This window comes from Typopeltis vanoorti, chromosome 3 (assembly GCF_054136105.1).
Source record: "Typopeltis vanoorti isolate ZY-2024b chromosome 3, IOZ_Tvanoo_1.0, whole genome shotgun sequence".
NCBI lineage: Eukaryota > Metazoa > Arthropoda > Arachnida > Uropygi > Thelyphonidae > Typopeltis > Typopeltis vanoorti.
In genome coordinates this window covers 155061254-155082593 of record NC_143551.1, presented here as the reverse complement: position 1 = coordinate 155082593, position 21340 = coordinate 155061254, and the positions used below count along the sequence as shown (strand labels likewise).

The following is a 21340-nucleotide window of genomic DNA, read 5'->3' as shown; positions in this document are numbered from 1 at the left end:
GTACTCATCATATGACATATTTTCCTATACCATGCTGGTGCTTGTGTTGTTCATTTGAAACTCATAAAGTAAGGATGCTCAAATAACTATAATTGCAGTATCTATTTTTTTCATCACTTTACCCTGTTTTACTAAACAAACCGCATACTTCCAGGTATCAGTTACTTGTGTCAGTTATATTTTTGAAGTGCATTGATAGATAAATGCCATCTGCAATAGCTTCCACAAAAGTTTTGCCAGATTATTAACTTTGCAAAATCAGTATGAATTGTTTTCTTCACTTATAAAAGAATTCAGAGGTCAAGGATAGAAATAGTTTAATTGTCAAATAGTTTAATTGTCAAATAGTTTAATTGACAATTAAACTATTTCTATCCTTGACCTCTGAATTCTGTGTTCTGAATTCTGAATTCTGTGTTTATTCTGTGTGAATTCTGAACTCTGAATTATTTCTATCCTTGATCTCTGAATTCTGTGTTCTGAATTATGAATTTGGCCACTTGTGTTAATCAAAAGTGTTGAATTTTAGAAATGGTTGAAAGTGGTTAAGGTGGCTAAAATCTTTTTTCCTTACATTAGCTGTTACATCATTTTCCAGACAGACTGATATCATATCTTCACAGCTGAATAATTTAATCACAAGTTACTTACTTTGGAAAGAGACTGGCTTCATATCCCATATATGGGAGGAATTTTTTAGGTAAAATAAGGCTGTTAGCCCATTTCAGATGGTATTTTTCTCCCAATGGCTTTGGTTTTTTATCTTTCTGTAAAATAAGCAAGCTGGAACTACATGCAGCTAATAGACTTAATACACTGTTCCCATGACCTTAGCTGCATCAAAAATAATTTTAAACTAAACCAATCAAATAGACCAACAAATATTATTAACTAAGCCATTTGAACAAAGATTTTTATCTGCAACATACTTCTAAAAAAACAGGTTATCAGCATTCAGATCAGCTCAAAAGATAGTTATACACTTTCAGGGATTGGTATCGCAGTTCAAGTTGGTTAATCACTCTAATGTTTCCATACAGTTTTTTTTACCATTATAGTTAACATCCGTTATATCCTTAGCTTTCAATAAACAACTGGGTCGAAACAAAACAAAGGAAGTGGGTGGGAATATTTCATATAAAACCAGTATAATAATGCTGTAAATCTTCTTAGTTGATGTGTCCTTATTAATTATGAATATAATGTTCATTCATTTCATCATATATATTGGATAACTGTAATCCAGCTATATATTTATTTTACTACAGGCTTACCAGTCTTTGCAAGTGTGTGTTAAATAGTTAGCCAGATACAGTTAACATTGTATGTGAATAAGACTCTAAAAACATTATATTCACAACTAATAAAGAATCATCAGAATTATTTTCTTCCATAAAAACTTGCTATTTAAAAATTTCTGAATCCTTTCAGGAGAATGCATATGAAATTGATTGCATTTTCATTAGATAAAAGGGGTAGTGTTTATTAGTTTGCAGGTTTTTCATTGTTAACATTTTTATTTTTTATGATTATTAGGAAAAAGCTACCAAAGATGCCTTGACAAGAAAGCAACAGAAGAACAAGCAGAAACTACCAAACTCTGATGCTGACAATGGCCCTACAGAATTAATAAAGAAACCTAAAGATTATTTAGTGAAATTTACTTTTCCAGATCCTCCACATCTCAATCCTCCCATACTTGGGTTACATAGTAAGTGTATTTAGTGATTTTACTTATACATGGCAATTGAAACTGTATATACTAGTGAGTCCCATTTAATTTTAACTCTAATAATTTGTGTGTGTGTGTGTGTGTGTGTGTATATACGCACACACTGCTTGGAAAGAAGTCAACGGACACTATAGTATGAGGAACAAACAGCCATGGTACTCACCTTAATAAGATGTAGGACCTCCTTTCACTGCGATGACTGTGAAAGGAGGTCCTACATCAACAGGACATGCTTTCCACAAGCATATGATAGCCATCAATGGAAATTTTGGACCATTCTTCCTGTAAGCATGCAATGAGGTCCTGGACTGTTGTGGGTATCAGGTCTCCATAGAGGACAGTCAAGTGTGGTGACTTTTATGTTCATGAACCACTCGGTTACCTCAGCAGCCTTATGACACAGTGCATTGTCTTGCTGAAAGAGACAGTGGTCAGCGCTGTAGAAATGCTGCAAAGTAGGAAGCATTTCATTATCCAGAATGTTCAGATACCTCTTGGAGTTCATACCTCTTGGAGTTCAGTGTTTGTGGCACCACAAATAGAGGTGAGGCTAAACCAGGAAAAACAGGACTATATCACATCGCCTTTCATAGTTAGGGTTATGCACTCTGGTAAGAGATGTTCATCAGGCATCTGCCACACCCATTTATTTGCTCATTAGAGGGTGCAGCATGATTTGTTTCTCTATAACACAGCTTTCTAAGCTTTTGCACCTTACTGTACACACTCTTTGCACCACTAAAGACAACACTACATGCTGGTTTGGGTAATGTGGGGCTTGCATATGGCAGTCCTAGCCTACCATGGAAACCCATGCTTTGAGTCTCAGTCCTGAATATTTTTGTACAGATTCATGTTCCAATCAATGTCTGGAACTTCACATTGAATGTGTTGGCCGACGAATGGCAGGTTTTACATGTTATCCTTTGTAGCACTCTTTAGTCATGTTTGGTGAGTGTCGTGGGTCTTTCACTGTGGATGATACTTGCTGTTGACTCCCTGCACTTTCATCTCAATACAGTATCACTGATTGTTGATTTGGAATGGGCCCAATTTGTTAACAGTTTGCCGAACAGATAAGCTTGCAACCTGGCATCTTATTATAATGCCTCTTTCAAACTTTGTCAGCTCACTTCTTGTAACCATTTCACCTGGACTCAGTTGCACTGATTTGGGTGAATCGTATTCCTGTAATTTATACTGGTTACAAATAGGTGACTCATTACATGGCATGATATACCATGCACCTTGTCTACACCATTAATAGTTTTTCCATTGTGGCAGTAAAATTGTAATGTTTACGGATAACTAGGAATAACTGGTATAGCACTCATCCCATTACTAAGAACTTTTATTGTTTTTAACAATTGTAACAATAGTGAGAGGTAAGGTTAGTCTGCAACTCTCACAATGTTTGATACTTGTGTCATTGTGCATTAAATTATTAATTGGAATCTTAGTATGTAATGTAATAGGTTTACACGTCTTCTTTTCATTGGAGGCAACAGCACACTTACTTTGAATTTTATTTGTCATTATTAGCAACAAAATAAAATAATAGTTCTAAATAGTTTACAGTTCATAACAAAACACAAAAATAAAGAGACATGTAGCATGTCTCTTTATTTTTGTGTTTTAGCAATATGACATGAAAACTTCATGTCATATTGCTAAAACTGTCATGAGCAAATGCAGCATTCTATAAACGGCATTGGTCATAATTGAAAGGTGTCGTATGAGCAGAGCATTGCTCTTCTAGGGTATGCACATCTGTTATACTGCAAATGGGTACAAACATGTTTCTGTTATCATATTGCCATTTCTTTTAGTTTGCTAAGTATATTATTTAAAACAGTAGAAAGTGACAGCTTGGATATGAAAATAGGAGCTGGTGATAACCGAGAAGTTGTGCATATTAGACAGAAAAGTCAGGGAGGACTGAAATATCAAAGGAATTTGGCATTCTGCTTTCTCTATATTGTTTGTTATATATCAAGATGTTTAGACACAATATGTACCTTGTCCTGCAGATAGTTATAGGACATTTTGCCACTTTTTCCCTTCTGCAGCCTGAAGATTTGCTGAAGTAGTCTTCTTGAAGATTTCTTCACTTATTGCTTGACATATGATTGTGTTGCCAATAAATAAGGAAATGTAGAGCAAGTTAATTATAAGAAAAAAATGTGTTATATATGATCTACTATATATTTGATGTTTCAGCTTTGTTTACATAAAATCATTCTTTAAAAATGTATTTGTGTTTGTGAACTCTTTTTGCATGCCTTTCTTTAGTAGATCTAACTACATTAATTTTTTTTTTTTTTAAATGAGGCAGCATCAATTGTTTCTCTTTTTTAAATATTGACAGTAATCTGCTGTCATGCTAATGTTCCAGCATCCCTGGGGGAGTTCCTTTCTTCTACTTTTTATTTCTTGATTAATTTCATCTTTCACATTGCTCTTTCCCTTTTGTACTGACATTCTTGGGGAAGTGCTGTACCTAGTGTTATTTTAGCTTATCCACATGTCTGAGGCTTGCGATGTGAATTAATATGCAAATATATGTTGGTGTTTGAGTGCTTTCTGTAAAAAGTTGAGAGGTTTGAGTGTGTGTGTGTGTGGAGGGGGGATGAGGGAGTATATATATTGTCAGTGGGACATTATATCAAGCTATAGATAGTCTGTGTTTAAATGGTAAGTCAGCAGTTAAAATTGAAAGAGGCACAAAGATGGTTTGATGTAAAATCATGTTCGAGACAAGAATGTGTGCACACTGCCTCTACTGTTATTCATCTGTATGAATCACATTATGAAGGAAAACCTGATATTAAAATTGGAGATCTCATCTCTTTTCTTTATGCAGATGATATTATACTCATAAATTGAGTACTCTTACATAAGTCCAGTACCAGAACAGAAATTATCCTGTTAAACTTTCCCAGTTTTGAGAAATTATTGTACTCAAGACTCCTCATGATTCTATGATTATGTTATATAACTTATTAATTGATAACAATTTCAGGGTCCTTTCCTTGAATCTTGATAGTTACAGATCAAGCTCTCTTTCAGTTGTTATTCTGTTGTATTTTGTCTCTTTAACTGTTCTCATTGATAATGATCTTGTAACTAGATCAGAAATTTTGCTCTTAATAAATATTATTCCAGTGTAAAGTTAATTCTATAATTTCTTTATTTAGAATTTTAAAACTGCTCACTGATATTTGTTGATGTTTGCATAGTGTTACATGATGATATGTATAAAGCCAACAAAATGCTAGTGGCTAAATAACTAATATTGTATTTATTTTGTTCCTATAGTATTGTGAATTGAACTGTAAAGTTATAGATGACCAGCTGCTATACTTAAGCTTATCTACATGCCTGAGGCTTGTGATATGAATTAATATGCAAATATATGTTGGTGTTTGAGGGCTTTCTGTAAATAGCAAAACAGAGCCACCTGGTATCTTGAAATGGTATCAGAGGCTGATATTCTTCATGTGCCATAGGAACCTCTCTGCCATTATAAACAGTATGGCATATATAGCTAAAAGAAGAGAACACCAAAAGTACACATTTATGAATCAATAAAGAAAAATAATAAAGAATAAAGAAAATAAAGAAAAGTAATTCAGAAATCCTGGTCAGAGAGTCAAAATTCCAAATGATTACAGCAGAGCTCTCATAGTATCAATCTATAAAATGGGAAATAAAACTGAATGTGAGAATTACAGAGGAATTTCTCTACTGAGTATTCCTGGTAAGATTTATGTAAGTTTACTTGAGAAATGGCTAAGAAAAATTGTGGATGGAATGCTTGGTGAAGAACTAGCTGGATTCAGGCCAATTAGAAGTTTTTTCAGGATAAGAAAAATTACTTTTTAATTTTTTAATTAATTTTCACTTTATGAGAAATCATGGGAACATAATAAGGGCCTGTATTTAAGTTTTGTAGATCTAGAAAAGGCTTTCCTCTTGACAACATGCCAAGAGGAAAGCTGCTCAAAACATCCAATTATATGGTGTAAATTATATCAAGTAATACATTGTCAATATTTGAGTTGTAAATCAGCAGTTAGAATTGAAGGAGGTATAGAAAGATGGCTTGCTGTTAAGTCAAGTGTGCGACAAGGGTGTACAATATCTCTACTGTTATTCATGATCTATATAGATCACATTATGAAATGAAGCAGTATTAAATCTGATATCAAACTTGGAGATGTTAATCTCAGCTCTATACTTTATGCAGATGATGTTATCGTCCTAAATAAATCCTGGACAAGTCTGCAGGATTCCCTGACCAAATTGAATAACTACAGTAATAAATTTGATATGAAAATCAGCATTAAAAAGACAATGAAATAGACAGAAACACTGAAAACATCAACTGCATCTTGAATGAAGAACCTATAGAACAAGTAAAACATTTCAGCTATTTAGGCACAATTTTCGTGACGATGGTAAATTAAATATGGAGATAGACAACAGAATTAGCAAAGCTGGTGTGATTGGAGGTCTGCTGAATAAATTTATATAGAATGAGAAAGAAATTAGTCAAGACACTAAATTAGCTGTATATAAGATAGTGTTCAAACCTATTTTAACTTATGGATCTTAGAGCTGGGTTAGAAATAGAACACTTGATCAGAGATTTGCAGACCTTTGATATAAGATTTGTGAGAAAAATTAGTAGAGTGAACAGATGGCATCAATTGACAGTATCACATTTAAAAATGAGGATACTAATTAGGAAAGAGCTTGCCATTATTAGCATTCAGAAATGAGTTAGTAGAGCTAATCTCAGGCGATATGGTCACTTAAACAGAATGGGAGAGGAAAGATTAGCAAAAGAAGTGTTCTTTGCCAAGGGAAAAGACCCAGAGGATGATCAAGATGTAGAAGATAGATTGATACAGTAAAAAGTGCCTTAAAAGTACAGTAAAAATTGCCACTTAAAAGTGACAGAAATATGAGATCTAAATACCGGAATCTTGACAGATAACATATTAATTTGAGGGAAATTGTTGATCGGAAGTTGGTAATGGTGTAACTTTCTCATGTTGTACTGTCATAATTATCCTGTACCCCCCCCCCCCCCCCCCCGAGGGTATATATATCAGGAATTTTGATGATGATGATGATGATGATAAAGAAAAATGGGGCAGCTGTGTTCAGCATCATTCTCTGAGTGAAGGTGTAGAAGAAACACTATCTTAAATCTTACGATAGTGGTAAATGTATTTTAAGATAGAAAATATATATTTACTATCTTAGTTATCAAAATATAAGATTTGTCAATGTTGGAGTCCTGACAGATAAGCTGATTTGGAGTAAAATTGTCAGTAGGAAGTTGGTAATGATTCAACCTTTTCAAGTGGTGCTGTCATAATATCCTGTACACCTCATGAAGGTATGTATGAGAAATTTGATAATGATTACGATATAACCGAATGAATATACAAAAAAAAAAAAAGTTAAAAAACTCTTTAAGAGTTGTAAATCGTTCTCAGCCTAACATATTTTGGCTCTACAACAGTGCCAGTTGGGATGACCTTTGGGACCTCTGTGTTATCCGTAGTCTGATCATTGCTTCCACTCTTCTGATTCTTGCACCTGCTGTGATCTAATAACAAAAATTTTTCTTGCTTGGATGAGTGCTTCCCACCCCCAACAACTTCACTCAAAACTTGACCATTATCCAAACATTGGTTGAGTTCTCCAATAATTGTGCTAAAGTAGTCCAGTCCAAAATCCAGCTTATGTGCAATGGCTCAAGTCAAAACCCTCAGCCTCTCACTCAGTTTATTGTAGCTTGTAACAACTGCAAAAAAATGTCCACAAATCCAAAGTAGACTTTGTAAAGGCCAAATGAACAAAGCATTGATTATACCTCCTCCTCTTCTCATATCCTGATAGTACAAAAGGTAACATCTAAAATATCTAAAATTTTCTTTCCTCCAACTCTTGCATAGATGATCCATGCAGATCTCCTACCATAGTTCTACAAACTATGGTAGGAGATCCACAGTATGCCTTCTCTGAAATATCCATAGTATCCCAGATGGGCATTAGAAAAATGCTCATTAGCCTTGATACCAACAAGTTTCCTGCACCTGGTGGTATTTCTCTAATTGTATAAAAAGCTTGTACTCCACAGAACTTGCAATCATCTTGTATCATCTCAAGATGTCATATTCATCTTACATCTATGTAATAGCTTGGAAATTTTTCCAAGTCTTAATTCAGCCTGTTCCTGAAAATGGAGGAAACTGGAATCAAACTATTGTTCTGTTGCTCTGACCTCAATACTCTCGAAAATAATGGAAAAGGTCATTAACAGCTTTTAATTTGAAAATGTATAATGCATGTCAAATTGGTCTATAATTTACCACTGTATAACGGATGTCACAGTTCTGTTCCATACATTACAGCCTAGTTAGAGGCAATGCCAATTCCATTGCACATAAAACACAAGCTGATTTCCTATCTAATTCCATGGCCATATTTGCATTGCAATTCTGTGATATCCAAGTCCTTTTCATTTGTCAACTTCTATTTTCTCATCATTTACTGTCATATCTATCAAATTGGTCTCTCAGTAACTCAACTATTTTGTCTTCTTCTGTCAAATCACTACCATCAGCACCCACTAAAGTTATCCTTCCATAGTCATTCTTCCTTTTACTTGGTGCAAAGCAAGAGAACTTTTTGGGAGCTCCTTTGACCTGCTCAGCTTGTGTCTTCATACAGTCTAATTTGCTTTCCTTAGCATATTGGACACCTTGAGGTTTGAACTGCTTGTGAGCTTGCTGATCAACTTTTTCCTTATATCCACCATCGCAAGATTTTCTTCTTTTAGAGTTTCCTGCTTAATGATACCACCCATCAATCTAACTCCTACCAAATTTATCCTCCTGACCTTGAGTATACGGCGTGATGATGTTTCCTTCAGATACCCTTGACTATCTCCCATGCACTGCTAACATCCTTTCCTTTCTTTGCAGATTCTTATGCAATAGCACTGCTTCAAGCTGCCTCCTAATCATGTCATAATCACCTGCCTTGTAGTTCAACACATACTCCTTCATATATACACCATGAATACCTGTCAAGTATTACCTCCCTTTCTCCACAGCTAGCAGAGACTTTGCCTAATTACAGTAGGACTTAATAATTTCCACAATAAATAACTTCCAAATATCCTGTTGGAATCTCAAAAAAAGCAAACGAGTTAAAATTCACTTAATTTATTGAAAACCTTATCAACATAATTCCACATATGACTGTGGAAGATTCACTAAACTCCTACATAGTATCTGGCAAAAGACACTTTCCCAGAGAATTCAGGAAGACCTACACATACCATGCTGGTCAGCTGAGAATCCAGTTCCAGCTTTATTAAACTTGTATACAAGTGACATCCCTCCAACAGCCAGTAAAAAGTTTATCTTTGCTGATAACACAGCATTTGCTATCCAATGCAATTACCTTCCAAGGCCTTGAGAAAACAGTGAGCAAAGGTCTGAGCTCAGCGCAAAAATACTTTGAAATTTCCACCCACGAAAGGTTATTTTTAAACCTATCTTATATTTCTACCTTGGGTAGGCTAAGGATTTTTTCCTATTTTTTTGTCAGTTTTTTATATATATATATATATATATATATATATATATATATATTGTTACTAATTATAATGAAGAGCCAAAGGCTTCAATTTAGCGACATGAACTTATTTAAGTTAAGGGATATTATATCCCATATTGTTTCTTAGCCGAATAAGAAACTCAAAGAGTTTCATGCCGAATATAGAAACTATATATAAAGTTCGGCGATTCCAAGTGTAAGCAAATACCTGGATAGTGCAGCAACTGACCCTTGAAGGTAGTGCAAGCTGAGGCAACTCATAGAAAGGGTGGTGCAAGCTCTGATCACTATTCTTGATATTTACCCATAATGTGAACTTAACTCCTAGGAGCTGTATTATTGTTCGACATTATGAGAGAAGGTCACTACCCAGACCGGTTTCGACCTTTTTTTGAGGTCTCATCAGTGAGTAGGTAGACCATGTTAATACCAAGTTTGTAGCGATCAGAACTTACATCCCTTCTATGATAATTGCCAAGAGGTGTCCTATTAAATTACTAATTATAATGAAGAGCCAAAAGCTTCAATAGAAGGGATGTAAGTTCCGTTCGCTGCAGACTTGGTATTAACTAGGTCTACCTACTCACTGATGAGACCTCAGAAAAGGTCGAAACCGGTCTGGGTACCAACCTTCTCTCATAATGTTGAACAATAATACAGCTCCTAGGAGTTAAGTTCACATTATGGGTAAATATCAAGAATAGTGATCAGAGCTTGCACCACCCTTTCTATGAGTTGTCTCAGCTTGCACTACCTTCAAGGGTCAAATGCTGCACTATCCAGGTATTTGCTTACGCTTGGAATCGGCGAACTTTATATATAGTTTATATATTCGGCATGAAACTCTTTGAGTTTCTTATTCGGCTAAGAAACAATATGGGATATAATATCCTTAACTTATATATATATTGTATTTTTTATTTATTTTTTACATAGTCTGGAAACCCTTCTCTAGAGACTAAACACAGAACTTTTTAATGTCACTTCAGGCCTCCAATAAGGTACCAGTTAATGAAATTCATATCCAACTTAAAAACATTCACAAAAATTCATGCCTATGGGTAGGATGCAAAGTGGAAATCTGATGGTTGGCAAGCAGATAAGCTAACTACTTGGCCCACCAGGCTGACAGCATATGAAATAACTAAGTTAAATTAAATATATCTGCCTAGAACAACATTTTAAATTAACTCACAGGTACAACTTGGGGATGTGATACTTCGACTCTTAGAACAGCCGTCCTAGTTATGGTCTTTGCAGTTGCAAAATATTGTTTAGTTTAGAGCCCAAGTCACCACACAACTCTCATGAATACTGTATATAGTTTTGCTCGGTTAAATTAAATATGTCTGCCTAGAACAACATTTTAAATTAACTCGCAGCTGTTCTAAGAGTCGAAGTATCACACGGATGTGATACTTTGACTCTTAGAACAGCTGTCCTAGTTATGGTCTCTGCAGTTGCAAAATATTGTTTAGTTTAGAGCCCAAGTCACCACACAACTCTCATGAATACACAGCTCAACATAACAGTCAGGTCTCTGGTACCTTAAGGTCTACTCCTCTCCCATGGTTGCCTGTCTTTCCTTTCCTAATCACTCCTCCTCTGTTCAGAAAGAAGCTAAGAAATAAATAAAATAGAAAGAACATCAACCTTCTCATACATCGAGATATCTTCCTGCCTCCAGTGCGCTGCCTTATTATCTCCAGATCTCTCATCTGGCTTGTGGAAATACTAGATGATGGTCCCCAGCACTGGTGGTGAAGATTCTGGAATAAACTACAAACAAGTATCGGATCACAAATCCAACTGTCAAACTGGATTCAGTGCAACTGTCAAACTGGATTCCAACTGTCAAATCCAACTGTCAAACTGGATTCAAGGTAGACTGAATCCTGGAGGGATTCAGTCTATCTTGAATTGACACCTCTGGCAGGCAGCTAAACTAATTTAGGTATGGACAAGGTCATTGTGCCCACTTATTACATCTATGGGGAATTTTGCAATCATCCATTTGTATGTGTGGCACTGTCCAGATCTTGCATCATATCACTGATGACGATACCACATATTCCTTCCCTTAGGAACTTATACTTACACTCAAATAATGCTGTTGACTGGTTAACTGAACTGTCATTCTGTATATAGTTTTGCTTATTATTATTATTATTATTTTTTTTGTATTTTTACCTTAAACTGAAACTTCCATATTTTGCAACCTTCCAAACCAAGACTGCATGATCACTCTCCCTAGTCAGGTCCAATGTAACAGATCTTAATATCCTGTGACCAGATCCGACTCTCAAACCTGCCCCCCCCCCCTCCATCACTTGCTTTCAATTAGTTATCTTTTAGTAGGTGAATAAATTCCATTTCATTCCTGCTTTGTGATCTTTCTTTCCTTCCAATCTGTCTCCATATTTGAAGTTCCTGATAATAATTACTTGACCTGCACTTACTGTGCTGATTTACTGATGCATGTTTTTCACATCATCCTTTGTACCCAAATGCAGCATCCAGCTGTACATTTTGTCTTGTCTGGCCTCTATCTCATACTAGATTGCTTCAAATGAACTGCTGGTCACTCATTAGTCTTTCTGATCTCATATTCTTTTTAGCTGCAAATCATCAGCAGTACCCATTCCACATCCTGTTTTCTCTACTCTCGTAGAAAATACTATACTTCTCACATTCTATTCAGTAACTATCATCTGCCATCAGACAACTCTCACTAATTACTATAACTTTTGGCAAGGTTGCACCAACCAGTGCTAAAAACTCCTCCTCTTATTCGTGATAATTCTAGTATTAATGGCAGCATCCCCTTAGTCCTCCAGCCAACTTATTTTTCTTGTATTGTGTAACTAATTTGATTTTGTCACGTGAGAGACTAGATTCTGCAATTTTTGGTCATTCTGATATTCATTTGCTTTCACGATTGCCTGCACACACATGCATACCCATCTGCATTCTTCCCAATAGCTTTAGTTTTCCTAACTTTCCACTTCCACACTCTCAGTGGACAAAGCTTTCTCTATACACCTAACTCTGACTCCATAAGCTCATCTGTCTCTCATTTGTCCGCATACAGACAAATTGGCCCTTCAAACACACGCAATTTACAGATAGAATACCAGTTGTGGTGGTGGAGGAGGTGGGCGGTAGATGGCATTGATGGAAATGATTCGTAGTAGAGGTTCGGTGTAGTGGTTGAGACAGTTGTAGGTGTCCTCCTGCGACGAGTCTTCGGACTTCTTTGAGGTGTCAGGAATAATAATAATATTCAGTTCATGGGTCTACAAACTCCACACCATTCCTTCTGCAGAACTGCATATTGATTCATTTGCAATCATTACCCTCTTCAACTTTTCTCTGTCATAGCATGATAGCAGACTTTTAGTCTTCACTCTCTCTCTCTCTGTCTTCTTTTATGCTTCTTCTTGTTTCTTACTTTGCAGGTCATGTTTTTCTTCTTTTCTCATCTGTATTAAGATATTTCTGCCTAATGTTTCTTTATTCTTTTGATCTCATGCTTTGTCCTGTAAAGGGCTGCATATAAGTATGCTGATTTCTTCCGAACTACTACCACTGCACTTTCAGCAGTATCACCAACAGTAACATTTCTTCTGTCAATATTCTTTACTCAACTGTTAGTAATGGCTTAATGCCTAACTACTAATGCCTCTGCTACTAATGGCTTGCAAAAAGTTAAGAAAGTTTGAGCATGGTTAGTAGTTGGAAAATTGTCAATATAAAGTTAGTAATGTAAGATTTTTATGTAGTACTATCATAGTATTGTGTGTATCCCCCCCATCTTGAAGATACTAACTAGGAATCTGATAATGATAATCGATTTATTGTTTTTGACCTTAAAGCACTTATCTTCTCTACTGAAATCTCCTTTTGCTAATCCACTCTATCTCCTTCCACCAAAATAATTATCTTCAGTTAACTAAAGATAATTATTTTGGTGCAGTTTAACTTTTATGTAATCTTTACAATTTCAGACTTATTTATTAGTATCTGAAGTATTTCTTTTAATTAAACTATATGTAAACAGTTTAAATTGAAATCTGATATTGATTTAAACATCAACCTTCATATGATAGGCTTAACTCCTTATGTAATAGATTATCTAAAATTATTTCTTTAGAGTTAGCTAGCTAATCATATTGTAATTTTTTTCATTTTGCATATACATATTGCCGTAATTTGCCTTAATAAGCTTATTCAAACTAACATTTTAATCTTAGTTTGTCAAGTCAGTGATGAAAGTATAGTTTTTTTCCCAGATTATTATCAGACCTATCAGCATCACTGTGATTCCCCAAAGTTTGCTTTGGGGAATCACAGAGAAAGAGAGAGAGATAAATTTATTTAATCTTTTTGGTATATGTGATTGTGAAATATTTTATTCTACGTGGTTTGTTGGAAAGACATTTATTTGATTTTGATACTGTATGTTGAGTGCACTAAGGATAACCAGTCCTGTATATATTTACCTAGTCTAGCCATAAATACTGTTACAATTTGAACAGCACATAAACCTTTAATCTATCAGTAAATTATTTACAGCTTTCAGCACATACAAACCACATGTATAATGTGCATACATACATATCTATAACAGCACACAATGTTCAAAATTGCCTTCACACATGCCTGAAGTCTGTGAGGCCACATATCAATGGTGGCACACACAACATCCAATGGAAACAGTGCCACTTCTCACTCCAAATTCACTGTCACGTTGGCAATACTGGGGTGTTGTTTCTTGCAGGCTACTCTCTCAAGCTCCGACCACAATTTGAAGTCCAACAGATTCTGATTGGGACTTCCAGAAGACCAATCAGTTGGTGATATATATGTCGGGCATATTTGCCTCCAACCGCTGTTGTATGGTCCTCACCTTGTGTCAGCTGCCTACATGAAACAAGGTGTTGTTCAGGGGCCATACCACAGGTTCCAGCATGGTGTCTTTATACATTTTGGGGGAGGTTTTGACCCCTTTCTCACAGAAATGCAACTTGCACCCCCCCATATGTCACTCTCACCAAATGATCACTGATGCAGAGTGATTATCTCTCTGAATCCTGGGTACTATGGCTTGTATACTGTGCAGCCATCAGGGGCATATCCCATAATTTTCGTGGTTAATGAACTCTTCAATGGTCAAAATCTTCTCATTGAAGAGGATATTGATTGTTGTTTATGTACTGTTGGAGAAGTGCCTTTGATTTTATCACCCTCTACTGCATAAGTTGTTGTGTTTGGAAGTGTCCAGTAGAATGACGATATGCTTTCACCCTCAGGTCATCAGTTAGTACATGTGACATCATTCTCTGTGAAACTTTCATTACTTGCGACATCATTTTCTGTGTTCTCACAGGATTATGGCAGAGATGTGCCTTCACAGCTATCACAAGCTGTTGCATCCTAGCACAGTGTGGTCCACCTGTTCTTTGGCAGTCAGATATGTCTTTTGTATCATTATAACAATTAATAGTTTGAAACACAAACATCCTACTAATCCTGAGTAATTTTTGCATGTTGAAAATAACAGGTCATCCTTGTGAAGTGCTGTTATGACTACACGGTTCTCATAATCTCCCCACTGTATATTAACCCATACAGCTAGACAACTCTCTCTCTCTCTGCTGATAAACACATGAGTGTTGTACAATTCTGTAGGCAGTGCAGGGTGGGGGAGTTATAACTTTATTCATTCATACTCAGATCCATAAGTTAAAACTGTTTTGAACACTGTCTTGTATACAGTAATTTAGTGTTCCGACTAATTTTTCTCTTATTCCATATGAATTTATTCAATTGACTTCCTACTATACTAGCTTTGTTAATTCTGTTGTCTATTTCCATATTTAATTTCCCATCTTCAGTAAAAATCGTGGCAAGACTGTGTATACTTAACTCCACCATTCAAACAGTATACTGAAAATATTTAACTAAATTTCATTTACCTCTTTGTAAATATCAAATGTGTCTTATGACGTGTCATCACCATCATCATCAGATTCCTGCCATGTACCTTCAAGGGGTGTACAGGATATGATAGTACTACATGAAAAATTTACATCATTACTAACTTCCTATCTACAATTTTCCTCCAAATCAGCCTGTTTCTTGATAAGACCAACAATATCAGATCTTATATTTCTATCATCTAAGACACTTTGTACCATATCAATCCACCTATATCTTGGTCTTCCTCTGGGTCGTTTCTTGCCAACCTGGCAGAGAACACTTGTTTTGCTAATCTTTCCTCACCCCAAAGTAACCATACCACCTGAGATTAGCTCTGCTAATGCATTTCTGGATGCTGACAATGTCAAGTTCTTTCCTAATAGCCTTGTTTTTAATATGATGTTGCCATTGTTGCCATCTGTTCACGCCTCTAATCTTTCTCAGGACTCTCATATCTGCGGTCTCTAGCCTTTGGTCAAGTGTTTTACTTCTCAGATCCATAAGTTAAAACTGGTTTGAACACTGTCTTGTATACAGTAATTTAGTGTTCCGACTAATTTTTCTCTTATTCCATATGAATTTATTCAATTGACTTCCCACCATACCAGCTTTGCTGATTCTGTTGTCTATTTCTATATTTAATTTACCGTCTTCAGTAAAAATCGTGTCTAAATAGCTGAAATGTTTTACTTGTTCCACAGGTTCTCCATTCACAACACAGTTGACATTTTCAATGATTCTGCCTATTTTCATTGTCTTTGTCTTTTTATTGCTGACCTTCATACCATATCTATTATAACAGCTATTCAATTTAGTCAGGGAATCTTGCAGACTTGTAATGGATTTATTTAGAAGTATAACATCATCCGCAGTAATTACTCCATGCTTTAAGGATATCTTTTTCTCCCGTTTTCATGTCACCTTTATCATCTCTAAGTACTTTTTCAGCACTCTTTCCTCCATTACTAAGCTTCTTCAACAACCTCCAGAATATTTTGCCACCTTCTTGATATTTATTTTCTATGTTCTTGCCAAAGTCCGCTCATGAGTTTTGTTTTGCCAGTTTTACACAGTGTTTAGCTTTCTTACATTTGTGTCTGTATTCTCTAAGAGCACAAGCAGACTTATTTGCCAGGAACTTTTGATATGCTTTCTTCTTTTCTTTCACTGCCTCTGTAACGTCCTGTGTCCACCATGGAGTTCTGATTTTTCTATCCTTGCAGACAACCTCAACACATGCCTCTCTAGCTGAATCAATCAGGTTTTTCTTCAAGGCTTGCCACTGAATCTCCAAGCTTTGGTTAATGATCTCAAACTCTTTCAATTTTTCTTCAATAATCTTTGTGTATTTTAGTCTACAGTTCACATCTGAGAGCTGCTCAACTTTTATTCGCTTTAAAACTTTCTTACATGTTATTATTTTCAATATGAAATTCAATCTTATGATGTATTAATTAGTTAATTTTTTTTTTCTCAGATGTAGAGTTTGGTTATCCTGATCAGTCCCTGCTTTTCAAACAGCTAGATTTTGGAATTGATATGTCATCAAGAAGTAAGTATATTAGCATTATAAAAACATTTGGTTGTTCAGAATGGTTTGAGTTTGGTGTCATATTTTTGACTCCATGAATTTCCACATTCTAATAGTTATTTTTGGTGATATTAATAATTTTAATTAAAATTATATCAGATATGGTGATGTTTCAGATATGATGATGAAAATTCAATGTAGAGAGGAATATGGATAATTTCCCTATAATAGCTTTTTGGCAAGCTACTGGTCATATCTCAGAATTTTTTGTGTGTATTTCATTCTTTATTTGATTTGTTTCGAGACTTTTTTTTTTATGAACTGTTTGAATATCAAGTCTTTTTTTTTTTATTATTGAAATTACTTTTGTGACTTTTCTCTCCAAAACTATCCAAATAAAATGGTTATAACTGATTATTTATTTAACTTTTCATTTGTATTCTAGTATTTTGAGATATCATCATATATCTGAAATTACTACATAGTTTCATATCATCACTCAAAAAAAGTGTGATTTTTACATCCTTATTGATAAAATTTGCCACGAAAAAATTTCCACGAATTTCCACATTCTAATAGTTATTTTTGGTGATATTAATAATTTTAATTAAAATTATATCAGATATGGCGATGTTTCAGATATGATGATGAAAATTCAATGTAGAGAGGAATATGGATAATTTCCCTATAATAGCTTTTTGGCAAGCTACTGGCCATATCTCAGAATTTTTTGTGTGTATTTCATTCTTTATTTGATTTGTTTCGAGACTTTTTTTTTATGACCTGTTTGACTATCAAGTCTTTTTTTTTTATTATTGAAATTACTTTTGTGACTTTTCTCTCCAAAACTATCGAAATAAAATGGTTATAACTGATTATTTATTTAACTTTTCATTTGTATTCTAGTATTTTGAGATATCATCATATATCTGAAATTACTACATAGTTTCATATCATTACTCAAAAAAAGTGTGATTTTTACATCCTTATTGATAAAATTTGAAAATCTAACCACTTTTCATCAAAACATTTCAGAGGAAGCTATACAGATGAAAGAATTAACTGATATAGTAACATATATAAAACACTTCTGTGACCAAGCTATTTTGCTGTGTTACCAGGAAATAGTAATTTGTGGGGGGGGATAGGGAGGAGGTAAGTTAGCTACTTAAGATGAAAACAGCATTGATTTATAGGTCTAGAATAGCAGTGCTGCTTCTCATCCTAGTGAAAATGGCAAATTAAAAATGGAAAGAGACAAAATTAGCAAAGCTGGTATGATAGGAAGTAAGTCAATTGTATAAATTTATATTGAATGAGAGAAAGAAAGAGATTAGTCAAAACACTAAATCAACTGTATGCAAGACAAGTTTTCAAACCAGTTTTAAATTATGGATCTGAGTGTTGCATTAGAAACAAAACATGTGATCAAAGACTGGAGACCACAGATATGAGAGTTCTGAGAAAGGTTAGGAGACTGAATGGATTCCATGAATGGCAGAATTGCATTAAAAACAAGGTTATTAAGAAGGAACTTAACATTATTACCATATCTCAGGTAATGTGGTCACTTAAACAAAATTGAGAGGAAATGTTTGCAGAACAAGTTTTTTGCTGAGATGGCAGAAAAAAAAAAGTCCATAGTAAAACCAAGAGATCTAGGTGGATTTATACAGTAAAATGTGCCTTAGAAGACTGACATATAAGATCTGGCAGTATTGGAGTCTTGAAAAATAATAGATTGATTTGCAGGAAAATTGTTGGTAGTAAGTTAGTAATGATGTAATGCTTTTATATGATACTATCATAATATCTTTTGATATGCATAAATGTCTATGATTTATATTTTTGTTAATATAAGAGATTCATGGCATGTAATTATTTCTGAATAGTTACAGTAGTTTGATAATTAAATGGTGTATACAGTATTAGAATGAGTGCCTCATTCTGTGTGATCCAATGTTTTTGACCTCCTGAACATTAAGATCATCAAATAAGCAAACATTCCATGCTCCCCCCCCCAACACCCTCCGAGATGAATCTGAAATCTTCTTCAGCTTATCGAAACGTAATAGTTGGGTTAGTGCTTTTCTACATCTGGAGATTATCCAAATTCTTGGGGATTTTATATCAACAAAAATAGTTACAGTCACCAAAGTTGGTATATATTTTCCCCTTATAACTTAAATCGCTATAAGAGTTTAATTGACCTCCCTCCAACTATAGACTTGAAACAGGTTTTGTGGATTTTATGGTAATACTATATGGTAAGAGCTAGTATGTTTAGTAGTAGTTAAAATTTTTTGTGCGACATTTAACTATATGAGTTTCTAATTTAAAGCATCATACAATTTTGGATTTCCTTTGTATGATGCTGTTCACAAAATGACTTGCAGTTGAACCGTGTCAAGTGAAACTATTCTCAGAACACCAGTCACAGCAAACTTTAAGGTACGACATTTCTGTTTAAAATGTATTGACCACTTTTCACATTCATCATTATGGCAGTATTGCACTTTGATATAGTAGTTTTGATGTTTAGATTACATTAAAAATAAATTTATCTTGTCCAGTGATGCATCACTGGACAAGATAAATGACTTGCAGTTGATGCAAGTCATTTGGCAAATGGCAAACCAATAGCCAATTTGGTTTGCTGTAGTGAATTTTTGGAACTTTTGTTATTTGCTACTGTAGTCAGCCTTAAAATGGCATTGTTGGTATTTTCCATATTTCTTATAGCAGTACTATAGTGGGCATGTGCTGTACAATTTTGGAAGTAAAATAATCACAGGAAAGAAGTAGTGAAATTGTAGTATATTCCATTTAGTTCTGATTAAGCCTATTTTCCAAAAAAAATCATGTTGCTTTTCTGAAATTTTTTTTCTTTACTTGGATCTAGTCAATCATCTTATTTATTGCTATCTGAGTTAGCATGAAGAGAATTGTTTTGGGATGGGGGGAGGGAAAGGGTTTGAAGCTGGTGAATACTAGAAAATTTGATCTTGTACAAATTAAAAATATTCCATAATTTTCCCTTTTATTTCATGACAGTGAATGATGTGTTAGAGATTATGATTTTTTTTTATGAATTGTTGACTATTTTGATCAAAAATATGCATCCCAAGTTGAAATGAAGCATGCATGAGTGAACCATGATGTGAATTATTGTTTTTTAATATCAATTTCATTTTCCATCTGCAGACACAAACTCTTTAGTGTCTCATGAGATAACCAGTCTTTTTGAGGAAGTGCTGGCTCCTCTCATGTAGCATTAGGCTTACCTGATCACATCTTTAACTCATTATCACCATGGACTTACATTCTTTTGCATGTTGTGGGATGCATATTTGGGAACACTTACTGCATATAGTAGCATGTACACATTTGACTACATGATGTGTGACCAGCATTCTCTCCCTATGAAAGATTGTTAACTCTTTCATATACTTATAAGATTGCAAAAGAGCCTCCAAGCAAACTGTTAATCATCTTTGTACATTGCATAATTTCATAATGTGCATCACATGATAGCCCTTTGCAGGAAAGGATGTGACTGCATCCTTTCCTGCAGAGGGCTATCACGTGGTTTTTGGTAGGGCAGTATATAAAAAACTTCCCAATATTTTAAATGTGTATATTTTGCTTTAATTGGTTCTATACTGTCATAATTAAATATGTTGAAAAACTGATTCATTATCTTGGAATTTACATAATTCATTAGAAATTTTCAGAGAATAAATAATTATTATCATGGATGTACAAGAATTTATGACAAAAAAGTTACTGCATATCAAACTGTAGTATTGGTTCTGGTTTTAATCATTAAAGAGTGTCCCTTTCTTAAGAATTAGGCCTTTGTGCTGAACCATTGGACCGGCTTGGTTGAGAAGTGCACAACCTTAGAAATAACATATAGAGTTTTCATGGGTTATTATTAGCACTATGCGATGTTTAGAAGAGAAGGAACTTACCAATAGTCTTTTGGAAGAGCTGCAGATTGTAATCTTTGTGGGTTTGCTACATGGCTAAGACTGTTCCAGAGGTAGGAGATGAAAGACAGGAGAGAGAGAGAAGCTGATTTGCTATATATACATAAACACATACTAGAAAAGTGTCTATGTAATTGGAGTAGTTTCTGTATGTCTTGGCTTGTCTGTAATGTGTATTCATTGTTGTTAAACTCTTGAAGGCTTCAGTTATTTCTTGAAAATTTTCAAGATGTTTTTCTTGAGGTTTTGGTTTGATATTTCAAACCAAACCAAAACCTCAGAGCACTTGCCATAGAATGCAAGACAGACACTATAATTAAGTAACTGTGGAAGCAGTTCAAACTGCTTGGAATGAAGAATACTAATGTCCTGGCATCCCACTCTTTAGGGCTGGATCAGTATTCCTCATTACATACATTGTAATGTATTCCACAAAAAGCAACTGCAGCTCTTAATTTA

The 21340-nt window shown here is 34.7% G+C and overlaps 1 protein-coding gene across 1 annotated transcript in view; it reads left to right on the top strand.

The window, feature by feature from the left end:
• LOC150108679 (ATP-binding cassette sub-family F member 1) overlaps positions 1-21340 on the top strand; it is a 228912-nt gene that overhangs the window by 135328 nt on the left and 72244 nt on the right. Inside the window, exons 11-12 of the mRNA XM_090416145.1 lie at positions 1537-1711; positions 16836-16910. Coding sequence (XP_090272271.1) covers positions 1537-1711; positions 16836-16910 — 250 coding nt within the window. The remainder of the gene's footprint in view (positions 1-1536; positions 1712-16835; positions 16911-21340) is intronic.